The sequence below is a fragment of the Taeniopygia guttata genome, chromosome 1A (genome assembly GCF_048771995.1).
Source record: "Taeniopygia guttata chromosome 1A, bTaeGut7.mat, whole genome shotgun sequence".
In the NCBI taxonomy this organism is placed as follows: Eukaryota; Metazoa; Chordata; class Aves; order Passeriformes; family Estrildidae; genus Taeniopygia; species Taeniopygia guttata.
The window spans coordinates 46117836-46130595 of record NC_133025.1 but is presented as its reverse complement, the minus strand read 5'-3'; the positions used below and the strand labels follow the sequence as shown (position 1 = coordinate 46130595).

The following is a 12760-nucleotide window of genomic DNA, read 5'->3' as shown; positions in this document are numbered from 1 at the left end:
TAGGATTCACATTGCTTCATGCATTTCTATTTTGCTGTTACTCCCATATGCTAGGGCATGTCTTATTTTTAGTGAAGAATTGTAATAGTAAAAATCTAAGCCTAATATTTACACTGTGTAAATTTCTTCTGTTTTAATTCTGAAGTCTGTATTTTAAATTATCAGCATTACCGTTATCTGCACTATTGACATAAGGAAAGTGAACTAATTCACAGATTATTAAAAGAGATTGAAACCAAGTTGAGTCAGGTGAATAATTTTATTAATAACCCAATTGTGTTAATATGAACAAAAGCATTTCTAGTAGACAAGTGAAAATTGCTTAAAAATACATTGTCATCTTTGTAGTTCTTGGACTTAATTGACACTGTGACTAACTGCAGCATAATTTTGCTATCAGGAAGATTTTAAACATTATTGTTTTAATTTTTTATCTCCTTTCTAATTGGTGATCTGCCTAAAAATCATTCTGAGTAATAATAAATCAATTTACTTTCCACTGGATAAAGAACTAGCCTTACACTTCTGCTATGAATCTAAAAACTGTGGAAATGTTCACTTTAACATTAATTTTTTGGGGCAAAGGGAAGGCTGACTGTATCTAGGGTAACTGTCGGTACAGTTGTGTAATTAGAGACAGGGAATGTGCCTTCTGTGTGATACATTTACGGCTATGTAAATTCTGTGTAGATTGATGTCTCTTGAGCTCGACAGGAATGCTGGTTTGTGTGTAGTCAAAATCCCAGGTATCTACTCACACCTCTCACGAAATACATAGGAATATAAATACAATTAACAAGCAGAAGTGTCCTTTTTTTGTTTAGCAAATAAATCCAACATTTTCTGTAGCTGCTGTCTTTAGAGTGATTTTTAGTTTAAGCCAGTCATCATGATTGACTGAGAAGGACAAATTGAACATGTTACCAGAATAGGTGTATTCACTGGGTTGTTTTTTTTTTTGTTTGTTTGTTTGTCTTGTAAAGGTTTCTGATCTCATTAAAGAATGCCGACAGTCCTTGGCTGAAAGTCTCTTTGTCTGGACCTGTCAGTCACCCCTGAGTAAGGATGACACTCTAATCCTCATAAGTTACCTGGAGAAGGTAACAGTGGAAGCCGATGGCTCATTGGATGGCGTGAACTTGTCTCTTCTCATGGCTCTCCTTTACTGTTTTGATGTCAGCTTTCTGGAACAAGGGGCAGAGGATCGTGAAGGTAATGCTGGCACCTTTCCCAGAGGTTACATTATACAGATGGATAAATTGTTGTTTAAGTAGTTTTGTTATTGATCAGTAACAAATTGGCAGGATTTTGCATGTGCTTTTTCACATTTGTTTACTGAGTAATGGTTTTGTGTTTTTGTTGTTGAAGACTTGATGCACCGGCTCCCTCTGCTAGCAGAAAGACAGTACATAGCAACGATCCACACTCGGCTTCAGGAGTCTCAGCCCTGGAAATTACCAGGCCTGCAAGCTACTGTTAGATTAGCCTGGGCACTGACATTGCGAGGCATATCCCAATTTTCTGATGTGACAGGTAAATTACCCTAAAGTTCAGTTGCTGCACATTAGTATTCAGAACTTGGAAGTCGTATAAGTCAAAGGATCTATTACCTTTCTGAAATGTTATTTACTTCCTTAAATCTTTGTCTATGTGAGTTTGGTTGTAGTGAATTGCATTGCTCTGAAATATGCACAGATGTAGAAGTAATTATTTACTAGACAGTAATAGTGCCTCATTGAAGTGAAAGAGATTTTAACGTACTGGAAAATTCAAGGATTTAATTTTCAGCTGTAGTATCATTTGAATCTGCTTAAATTGAGAATAGATTGTTGTGTTTTTTTTACATCTGTAGAAGTTCGACTTCAGTATCTTGAGATGATGAATATATTCATAATTTTCTTTTTTTCCATTCTGAACCTCACAAACCATCTAGCTTTCTACTACGTTAAAATTGAGTCTACTCCAAAATATCTAATAAAGAAAATGCAAACATTACAATTAATGTTTAATTAAACTTGGTCTGTGATTCTTGGTGGACTGCCTCAGATTTTTTGGGGTAAATGGATATGCACTATAACATATATTAAAACAGAAAGTTGAGGTCATCATCTGCCATTAATTTATCTTTTTTTCAGTCTAGGTCTCCTTTACAGTAGAAAATAAAAACGAGCTGATAGAAGTGTGGAAATTTGCATGTCAGCTGTGTATCCTGAAATATATTTGTTTGGTAGTAGATTGTTATTTACTTCTTCCCCTCTTGTGAATTTTTGTTGCCTAGCTCTAGCAGAATTCACTGAGGCAGACGAAGCAATGGCGGAGCTAGCGATTGCTGATTATGTTTTCCTGTTCCTGACTGAATCTGTTGTGGCGTCTGAAAATTTCTACCAGGAGGAATTTTACATTCGCAAAATCCATAACCTTGTCACGGACTTCCTCGCACTCATGCCAATGAAAGTAAGTTGTTTGTGTGAATACCACTTACTGAGAAATGTGGGCATCTCTTCTATGTTTCTATTGTTTGGACAAGGTAGCCCAGAGATTCAGACGTCATGCTCAGCTTGAGTTCCTGCACTCCAGAAAACTTGTTTGCTTTATAGAAGCCATAATGTTTGGGGTTTGTTTTCCACACTGAAATAGAATGTGGTTTTTAAAACACTTCAGTGTGGTGAGATTTGCAAAGCTAGCTTTTATGGTGGTAGTGGTGTTTGTTTTACAAGTTTAAATTTGTCAGCATTAAATGAATGCTGACATTCCATTTCAGTTTGGGTTTGTTTTTTTTGGTTTTTCTCCTGTTTTGGCTCAGATTTTCAGTTGGTTGTAGCTAATGCCTGAAGACAAAGAAAGATGTTCATTATAAACAGGATTTTATAATACAGGATACAAGATCAGATATAATACAGGATACAAAAATCAGACCATTGACTTGCATTCTACTTTGATATAAACCAGTACTAGTTGTTTCAAAGGAAATTGTTAGTAGGCAATTGAGGTATAGCCCTACAAGGCAACTTTTTGTCTCAACTGCTGATAGGTAGTGGTTGGTTCATGTCCTCAGCTGTTTCTACTGAATCTCAAATTTTAGGTAAAAAGAAGTGTCTGTTTTGCAGGATCTTTGTTTTGCTTTGTGCATCTGTGTAACTTTTTTTCAGTTTTACTTAAATCTCTAAGTCAGCGTTTTAATTAATTCTTCTGCATAGTTTTTAGCATTTATGGTGCTTGCCAGTGATGATTTGGGTAAATCTTTTGGTTGCCTTCATTATATTAGCTTAGAACTTGATAATTGGCTTTAGTACCTCAAATAATTCATAATTTAACTTAACAGTTTTTTTCTTGTTCAGTATAACAATTTAGCTAGTTTGCTTTGACCTTTCCACAGTTATTTCTAATGCTTAATAATTTTTCTTGTTATTATTATTTTTAAACATTTTCCTGATGAGACACAATTATTTTGCTGTTCATTCTGTTTTGCATATTGAAATATATTAGATCATGAACTAGTCTCTATTGACTGTCAACATGTTTTATTTTTTTATATATTGAATTGGTTGCTTACTTCTGTTTCTTGTTCTTCAATGTCTCCTTAATATTTAACAAGACTTTTAATCTCATGTCTGTTTGCTTTCTGTAAGCCTCTGTTGGGGTCTCATGTCAAAAGCTTTTTGAATTTAAAGTTAAATGTCAGCTGTTTTTTGTTCAGTAATTAGCATTTTCAACACAAAGAAGTTTAGGATGCTGATTAAATGGCTACTTTAAAAAAAAAAATTGCTGCCGTACTTCTTGCTCTTCTCTCTTGTTTTTCCTGTGGTATTTATTGACGTTTCTGGCTGAGACAGAGTAACTCCAAAGTTGCATCAGTTCAGACCTTTTCAAGTCATAAAGTAGCTGCAAGTAGAAGTAGTCTTTAATGGTGAAGAAAAGTGCAATCCACAGATCTATATACAGGAATCAATATTTTGCGTTCATGTTTGCATTTATATTACATGTTTCTTTTCACTCCTTTTGAGTAATGGTCTACCATTCTAGCCATTCTTCTGGCTTTTAAATTAAAGAGTTAAAGGATCCACCTTTTGAAGCCAAACCAAAGTATCTCGTGCAGTCATTTACAAAAAACTCCCATTATATAAATTCAGGGCTTTTGCTATGTGCTGAGGGCTTTGGCAGTAAGCAAGTGATTTCTATAACTTTCAGTGCAAGCTCTTGGGGAGGAGAGAGGATTGAAAAAATCGAAAACTGATTATTCTTGTTATGTTCATGCAAGTGCATTTGCTTTCTTAGGTTTAATAGGCCATGTAGACAATTCCGTTATTTCTGTTCTGTTTCATTCTTAGCTAAATATAGACCACTGTTTCTTTTTCCACTTCATAAATCCTGCAGGTGAAACAGCTGAGAAACCGTGCTGATGAAGATGCTCGCATGATCCACATGAGTATTCAGATGGGTAACGATCCACCTATTTCCCTTCGGAGAGATCTGGAGCATTTAATGCTTCTTGTAAGCCTTATTTTCTTGTAAATTACTGTGACAAATAATGGTTGTGACTTCCATTTGTCATCTGAAACCCATATCTGAATGATACCATATGGTGCTGGATCTTTCCCTTTGAGGATGTATTTTTTCTTCCTTAAGTATAGACACTTTTCTATAATTTTTCATATAAAGGAATTAATTTACTGTCTTGGTTTCTGATATTATTGTCATGGTTTTTATTATTTTTTAATAAGCAAATACTGCATTGTTTCTTAGGTTTGAAGGTTTCAGAGGTTTTACTCCACTGTTGGCAATTACTCTGATAAATAATTGAAATGTTTAAATAATTCTCATGCATTAATATATTTGTAATGAGAGTTTTGGAACACTGTTTTGTATTTGCTGTAGAGTAGGCTCAGTAAGGTGACTCCATCAAGGCTGATGCAATTACAAATTCCCTTATATCAGTAGAGTTTTGACCATAAGTGTACATTTAAAAGAATGACTTTCTGATATATTTTTAATAAAATAAAGAAAATCAAAATAAAATGAAAATAAAAACACTTTTATTTGTTTAAATATTAGCTATTAGGGTTACTTGACTGCACTTTCAGAAAAATCCATGGTGAAAAACAGATTTGCATACTGAACTGAGGCGTTTTATATTCTCTGGTAATTTAAAAACTTGTATTACTAGTCTTTTCCAAAAATATTCCTTTAGGTTATAGAACATTAGCAGGAAAATTTGTAGTGAAATACTTTCTTAAGCAGCTCAGATAGCTATAGTAAACTTAAATGAAGAAATAAAAATTTGCTCTGAGAAATTTGTATACTCAGATAGGAGATAAGATTTCTAATTACAGCACCAGCTAACTTGTAAAATTAATGTATGAAGGTAGGCATATGGTTGTTTAAGGAGAAATGACACTGTTTTTTTAGCAATTATTTAATCCATAATAGTTAATAGAAAATTAATAAGTTTTCACTGATTTATTTCACTGTGCATTTGGAATTTTGCTGGCTGTCACTAGTTCCAACACTGTTATTTAGAAGTTGTGATTTTCAGACAGTTTTAAGAACTGGAGTACCAGCCCTGTGATGCTTTGCCTCTCAGATGTGTTTAGCTAATCTAGAAGCAGTGCTTATGTTTGAAGTAATTGTTGTTTTCTTCCTGGAGTTTATACTGTTCTAGCATCTTCCTTTTTCTGACAGATCGCTGAGTTGTATCGGAAAGACCCCTTTAATCTGGAACTTGCCCATGAGTACTGGTGTCCGTCGGAGCCCCTGCAGACATCCACCATCATGGGCTCCTATCTTGGAGTAGCTCACCAGCGACCCCCTCAGCGCCAGGTTATCTGGATTTTCTTGAGTAATTACTAGAAACTTAAAACTAAAGTAACAAAAAACCTTCAAGCAACAAATTTTTTGGTATCCTTATTACATATAACCTCTAAGAAGGCTTTCCCTTTTTTCAGTGACTGATCTGTTTGTGTCCTGCTCTGCATGGCATGGTTGTTGTTGCTTGCCCTAAAATGAGCTAGTGCCAGCCATTTATGGTTGTCAATAAACTTAACAAGAGTACTAACAAACCTCTGTGAAATGTTATTTAGGTTTGATTTGTTACAGCTGCTAAGCAGATTCTGATAGTTCTCTTGTGTTTTTTGTCTGATGACTTTTTCATGTAACTGAGACTTTAGATTCCTTAACAATACAAAAAGCAAAACTTCATTAACTGCAGTTAATGGTATTTTAGGGGTAAAAAGTCCTAAGAATATTTTAATTATTTAAAGTCCTAAAATTATAGTCTATAAGAGACAGAACTTAAAATTAGAATGAAGAAACAACCTAAGCAGATAAAGCAGACATTCCAAAAACTCTTTGGCTACCTGGGGCACTGTCAGCCCTCAATGCTTCTTGAAGGACTGTGAAGTGCTAGGCAAAACCTTGTACAAGACAAATCCAGATAAGACCTACCCAGAATACTGGCAACTTAAATTAGGGCCAGTTACAAGCAAGCCTAATATGACCCTGAGAGGAACCACTGTGTGTGAGTCACTGTTCAGGTATATGACAAGCACACTGAATTCTTTACTTAACTTGCACTGTGAGATGTGCTAATAATACTCCTGTGGAACATTTGGGAGCTGAGGTAAATTTTATCACTGGAAATACAGAATTGCAGAGTTAGTATATTCTGCAGTCACATGAGTTACTTCGTTTAGTTCCTCTTCCAAACATGTCTGACTGAATAGGCCAGTCTACAAAGGAATTGTCTACCCTGCTCTCATTACATTAGTCTGTTTTCTTTTACTTCTTAATGTTTTCCTATAATACTCCGATTTTCCTTTTTTTTTTTAAACACTGATCTTTATTTGTTCTAGGTTGTCTTGTCAAAGTTTGTTAGGCAAATGGGAGATCTACTTCCTTCCACAATTTACATCCCATACTTGAAAATGCTGCGGGGACTGGCTAGTGGGCCTCAGTGTGCTCATTACTGCTTTAGTTTGCTAAAAGTCAATGGCAGTAGTCATGGTAAGAGAAGTGACACTTCAGCTCTTTCTCAACTCCTTTTCTTTCGAAAAGTGCGAAGACTCATTTGAGATGAATTGTGGCCTCATACTTCTAACATTTCATTATTAGTACAAAGGTGAAATTGGAAGTCTACTTGAAACTGTAATCTAAAAAAAAAAAGTATGACAGATGAGGTAGTTGGATGTCTGAGCACCGTAGTGAGCAAGTCACCTAGTGAAATAATGCTTTTTTTAAAAAAACCACCATGTCTTAACACCATAAGAAATGCAGAATGTCAGTGTTGCTTATTATAAAACACAAAATGTCTTAAAGTTAGCTGTATTTACAAAATACACAATGTAACTTTCCTGAGCTAACTTTGTTCAGAAGCACTATGTTCAGTTAGAATTTTTTGATACATGTAATACAATAGCACTTTCTCAAAGTAAAAGATGCTGGTCAGTCCTGTGTATTGCATTCATTTTGCATTGGTCAAATTATAAAAAATCCCCTACTTTGAAGATACAAATAATGCTGCAAAGATTCCAATTCATAAAACAGAAAACTTATTTCTACTAGTTCTTTGTATTAGCACCTTTCTGTCTCAAGAAAACTATAAACAAGAAAATGTCCCCAAACATAAATGATTAATTTTGTATACAATAACTTTCCTTTGAACTTTACTTTTTCCTTTAGATAAGAAAGTTTTCCTTTTAGTTTTAGCTATCCTTCTTTTCACCCTGTGGAAGAGTAGAAAGAAAATCTTGTCACTGTTTTTTGTTTTTCTAGCGGAAAACATCCAAGGAGCAGGTGGCAGTCCTGTCTCCTGGGAGCATTTCTTCCACTCTTTGATGCTTTATCATGAGCACTTAAGGAAAGACTTGCCAAGTGCAGACAGTGTCCAGTACCGTCACCTGCCTCTCCGAGGCATCACACAGAAAGAACAGGATGGATTAATTGCATTTTTACAGCTGACCACTGTTATAGTCACTTGGGTAAGTAACATTTTATTTGGTTTTCTTTCTTAATACTTTTTTTTTTCCTTGCAAATCATCACCATTCAGCTCTGAAATTCTCCTTGACCAAAAAAAGTATGTAGGGAAAATTTATCTAGCAGTTGTCATTTTATTAGTGAATTCCAAAAGTATTGGAAGCATCAGGAGTAATTGTAATGACCAAAAACTGAAGGTGTAGGTGAAGCAGAAAGAGATGCCTTTTCCTGAGTTGTTGGTATTGCTGATTTTCTTGCTTCTTTGGCTCTTGTGCTGGTAATGGAGATGTCTTTCAGAAGTGAGGTATATTCACAATAAATCACTATGGAGTAGTAAAGTTCTTTGACTTTATGAGTTTAAAAAAGCAAAAGTAATAGTTGAATTCTAAAGGAAGTGGTGGAAATTTAGCAAGGAATGTTATCAGCTGTGAAACTTGCCTCCAGGGGTATCATTTAAAAATGTCCCCAAACCAAGGGTTTAAAATTATTTGAATTAATTGTCTGGAAGAGAATTCCAGGAGAATAACATTGCAGTGCATAAGTTTGTATTGTGACTTGTGTGTGTAATTCTGAATAGTGTAGAATTCTGCTCTTAAGTACCCACCAGATTTTGCAGCCTGAAAGTTTTGTGATATAGTGAGATGGCCTTGATTTTGCTGACACAAACACAAGACAGATCAGTGAAACTAAATGTGTTTTTAAAAAATCATCGATGTTGGGTGGTAATGATAATGGAGGGATCCTGTTTGATCTGTAACATCAGCATTGGACACACATGGAGAAAAGGGAACTCTTAAAACTATTATTTCTTGGCATCATCAAATCATAGTCTGGGATCAAGATAAATTTGTTCTAAGGATGAAGGGAATTACCAGTTGATGAGGCTAGAGGCTTGTTCCTGTTCAGTGGTTCATCTCAAGAGTCTCTAGTGAGCTTATGTGAGTGATGATCCTATTCTTAGACTAAAACAAATTGATGCAAGTTCTTAGAAAACATCCAAACGAAGTGTGAGTTCATAGAATATTTAGAGTTAGGAGTATATAGAATGTTTGTAATAGAAGTACTAATGAAAGTCCCTCTACTGATGCTAGAGCGTAAGTACTTAAAGACTAATTCCATGAATGTGTGTCTACTAAAAAAAAGCAGATTGTTATAAGAGGCTTGTACTACCCAAATATTTTTTCTGTGTAGAAAAGCACAATTTTAGTACTTTTAAGTCTTTATACTCAGCTTTTTGTTTAATTAAAATGGTTGGCTTTGGAATTGTCTACTATTCTTTTGATATTTTGTGTACTTTCAAGTACAAAGCAGTCTTTGGAACTGAACCATGAATTAGAGATTGAAAGACATGAAAACCTTCAAAGTAATAATCTGCAGTTCCATTTTCTGTTGACTCTGTAGAGTGAGAATGCTCGCTTGGCTCTTTGTGAGCACCCTCAGTGGACACCAGTAGTGGTCATCCTGGGACTTCTGCAGTGCAGCATTCCTCCTATTTTGAAAGCAGAGCTATTAGAAACCCTTACTGCTTTTGGAAGATCTCCTGAAATAGCTGCTTCACTCTGGCAATCCCTGGAATATACACAGGTATCTTAGGCTTTTCAGTGCTTAAAAACGTAGCATCATAGTTTGTTGAAATTGCCAGTAATATATTTGTAATAGTATTGCATTTCCTCCTAAATTTTCTTTTTGCCATTGTTGAATATAATTTTTTTCATGTACTTAATGCTTTGAAATGATTTTGGAAATGACAGTATTGCCTCAGAGATGCCATTGGCTGTGCTTACTTTACATCAAATAGGTTTTCTAACAGTCCTGTTTCAACTCTAATTGCTGCCTTATTTTTAGTTGCTAGTAAGAGATCCTGACAATAATGACATCTCACCACCTCTGCTTCCTACTTTATGATAGTTCTTAAAATATAGTATTGTAAGAGATATAGAAGGAAATGTCTTTCCCCTACCCAATATAAGATAAAAATAATTAATGTGAAAACGTGATGCAGATCTTGGAGAGTATAAAGCTAGAATCAAACAAGTGTCAAACATAATCCACCCTCTCAGACAGAAAAATCTTGTCTTTTTATCCTTTAAAAGGATTTAGAAAACCTCTTCTTAGATCTAAAATGTCATTAGTATCTTTTTTTTAACTCCTGATAAAAATGATGGAGATGCACTTTGATTAGTTGAAATGTGTTGGTCTGTATTCATTTCTCTTTCTGTTTTGAAGATATTACAAACTGTGAGAAGTCCAGGCCAGAGACAAGCAATTGGTATTGAGGTAAGAGAGTCTCTGTACTTTGGCAGCCTCTCTTGTACTTTGGCAGCCTCTCTGATCATCTGCATTTGGGAAGCACTTGCAGAGGCTGCCTCTCCATGTGTCCATAGGAAACTTTTCTAATAGACGCTGTTGTTTCACTGCTTTGTAATTTACTTTCAAGCCTGCTTGTAATTTCTGGAAAGTTTTACCCATTTTTGCAGTTCAGCTAGTATAAAGCTAGTTCAGCTTCATACTAGTAACAGAACAGCATCTAAACCCTCAAATTCCTCATGATCACTTCTTATTAAGTTGCTCCTCAATTGGACTAATTTTTGTTACATCTTTGGTATAGCTCACTTTGCTTCTAACAACACTGGTAAATAAAAACAAAGTAGGTAAATGTTGAGGCATACCTTCTAGTAGCTCAGAAAGAAAAGAGTATGTGTTGCTGAACTGAAATAACAGTACTGATGCTTTGCTGCTTTTGCTCTGTTGTACTGTAGACAGAAATGCTGCTAAGTTGATTCACTGTGAAGTAGTCCACAGATGATGCTATTATATTATTTTTCACATGTTTCTTCCTCCCCCAAAATTTATGATTTGTCTCCTCCTCTTTTTGATGTCTTCCTGGGAAGGTTGAATTGAATGAGATTGAGTCCCGATGTGAGGAATATCCTTTAACTCGTGCCTTCTGTCGACTCATCAGCACTCTGGTGGAGAGTTCATTCCCAGCTAACCTGGGTGCAGGTCTCCGCCCTCCAGGCTTTGATCCCTATCTCCAGTTCCTCAGGGATTCTGTGTTTCTCCGATTCCGCACACGAGCTTATCGGAGAGCTGCTGAAAAAGTAAGTTTTATTTGAAAATATTTTTTTTCCTTAGGATATAGTTGTTGATATGGCTTAGATCTGTTTGAGAAAGCTTTGCAAAAGTAACCTAGAGCACTTGGTAGTGTTTTGATTCTGTAAACAGGTGATATTTCAACTTATGGGTCAGGATATACTTCAAAGGACCCTGTATGAAATATCTTTTAAAAAAGAAGTTTGTATTCCTAAATTTCACTTTGATTTGCAGGAGTCTGCAAGTCTACTACATGGCTAATGATTTCTGAACATGACATGCCCAAATCTAAAAGTCAGATTTGTCTTTTTCTCAATGTTACCTCAGAAAATATTTTTTGACTTGCTGAACCAAGGAATTTGTCTTTCATTCTGGCTGAAATATTTCTGGATGAAGGCACATGCTAAACTGTATCCTAGAAGCTGGCTATTCTTGATCTATTCTTAGCTGTATACCTAATAAAAACTATTTATTGCTTATAGTTACAATATCCTAATATGTATATTATATACTAAGAGCCAAAAACTGGTAATAAATCTGTTTCAGAGTTCCCTTTTGACTTCAGAAAGAAAGCTTGGGCTTTCAAGTGATTTGACATGATGAAGTATAGTGTTGTTGGTGTGACTATGTAATTTTGAAATGCTAGCCATGATTCTGATCCATTACATCACTGCATGGTGTGTTGTGTTCTTTGTCATTGTGGCCTTGCTTCAGTATCAGCCTTAATCTGTGTACGATTTGTTTTCTCATTATCTGCAGTGGGAAGTAGCTGAGGTTGTTCTGGAAGTGTTTTACAAATTATTGCGGGACTACGAACCTCAACTTGAAGACTTTGTGGACCAATATGTGGAGTTACAAGGTTAACTTGTTCATTTGTTCACTGACAAACAGAATTGTAGCTTGTTTTGCTCTGTTTTCCCTCTATCTTCGGATCTCTTTAATATTGCAAATAAGCTTGTGGAAAGTTAGCCCAAGACATTAAAATAGGAAGATGTTAAAAAAATTTCCACATAGTGTTTAGATCTGCATTGCTGACTTAGTAGATTTTCATGTACACTATTTTCTACTTCTCTGTCTCTGCTAGGAGGATAACTTCTGTCTCTTTAATTTCTGATTTGTTTGAAGAGCAGCATTTGATACTTGAACACCACCGTGGTTTTGGCTTGTTCTTCTGGACTTGTTTGGTCTATAGCTAAATCACCACTATTTGTAGGATTAATTTAAAGTCATCATTGTATTTGAAATAACATTTACTATTAATATTATTGATATATGAATTATTGAAAGCAGACAGTAGTGGTGGAATTGTGACCTGGAGTAATTTAATTCTGAGCAACTATTCTTTAAAAGGATATAGTAGATTACACACTTCCCTCATTATAGGAAATCTAGGGCTTATTTGGGCTCTAATTTTTTTTTTTATTGAAACAAAATTTCTTACAATGAATTCCATTGTGATGCCTGTGGATTTTCTTGTAGCAGTGCTGTGAGAACCATTTCTTAATTGAAAGCAACTTTATAGTTGGAAGGCCTCTGTGCCTCATACTTTGATGAAGAGTACTTGGCAGCATAACTAGCTCAGAAAATTTGTTAACTTCCTCCTGATCTCAGCTAATCATTCAACTTGTATGGTTATTTGTGGGCTCCACAATACGTTGGAGAAGTGGGTTAATCTAGTTTTGGGTAGATGCATTTTTT

General features: G+C 35.2%; 1 protein-coding gene across 1 annotated transcript in view; it reads left to right on the top strand.

Annotated features, from left to right (window-relative positions):
- The window catches only part of NUP205 (nucleoporin 205), a 45818-nt gene that overhangs the window by 7299 nt on the left and 25759 nt on the right, over positions 1 to 12760 (top strand). The window contains exons 6-16 of the mRNA XM_030262515.4: positions 984 to 1212; positions 1369 to 1533; positions 2279 to 2454; positions 4375 to 4491; positions 5680 to 5817; positions 6849 to 6999; positions 7768 to 7973; positions 9371 to 9553; positions 10196 to 10246; positions 10861 to 11070; positions 11822 to 11921. Of these exons, the coding sequence (XP_030118375.3) occupies positions 984 to 1212; positions 1369 to 1533; positions 2279 to 2454; positions 4375 to 4491; positions 5680 to 5817; positions 6849 to 6999; positions 7768 to 7973; positions 9371 to 9553; positions 10196 to 10246; positions 10861 to 11070; positions 11822 to 11921 (1726 nt within the window). The remainder of the gene's footprint in view (positions 1 to 983; positions 1213 to 1368; positions 1534 to 2278; positions 2455 to 4374; positions 4492 to 5679; positions 5818 to 6848; positions 7000 to 7767; positions 7974 to 9370; positions 9554 to 10195; positions 10247 to 10860; positions 11071 to 11821; positions 11922 to 12760) is intronic.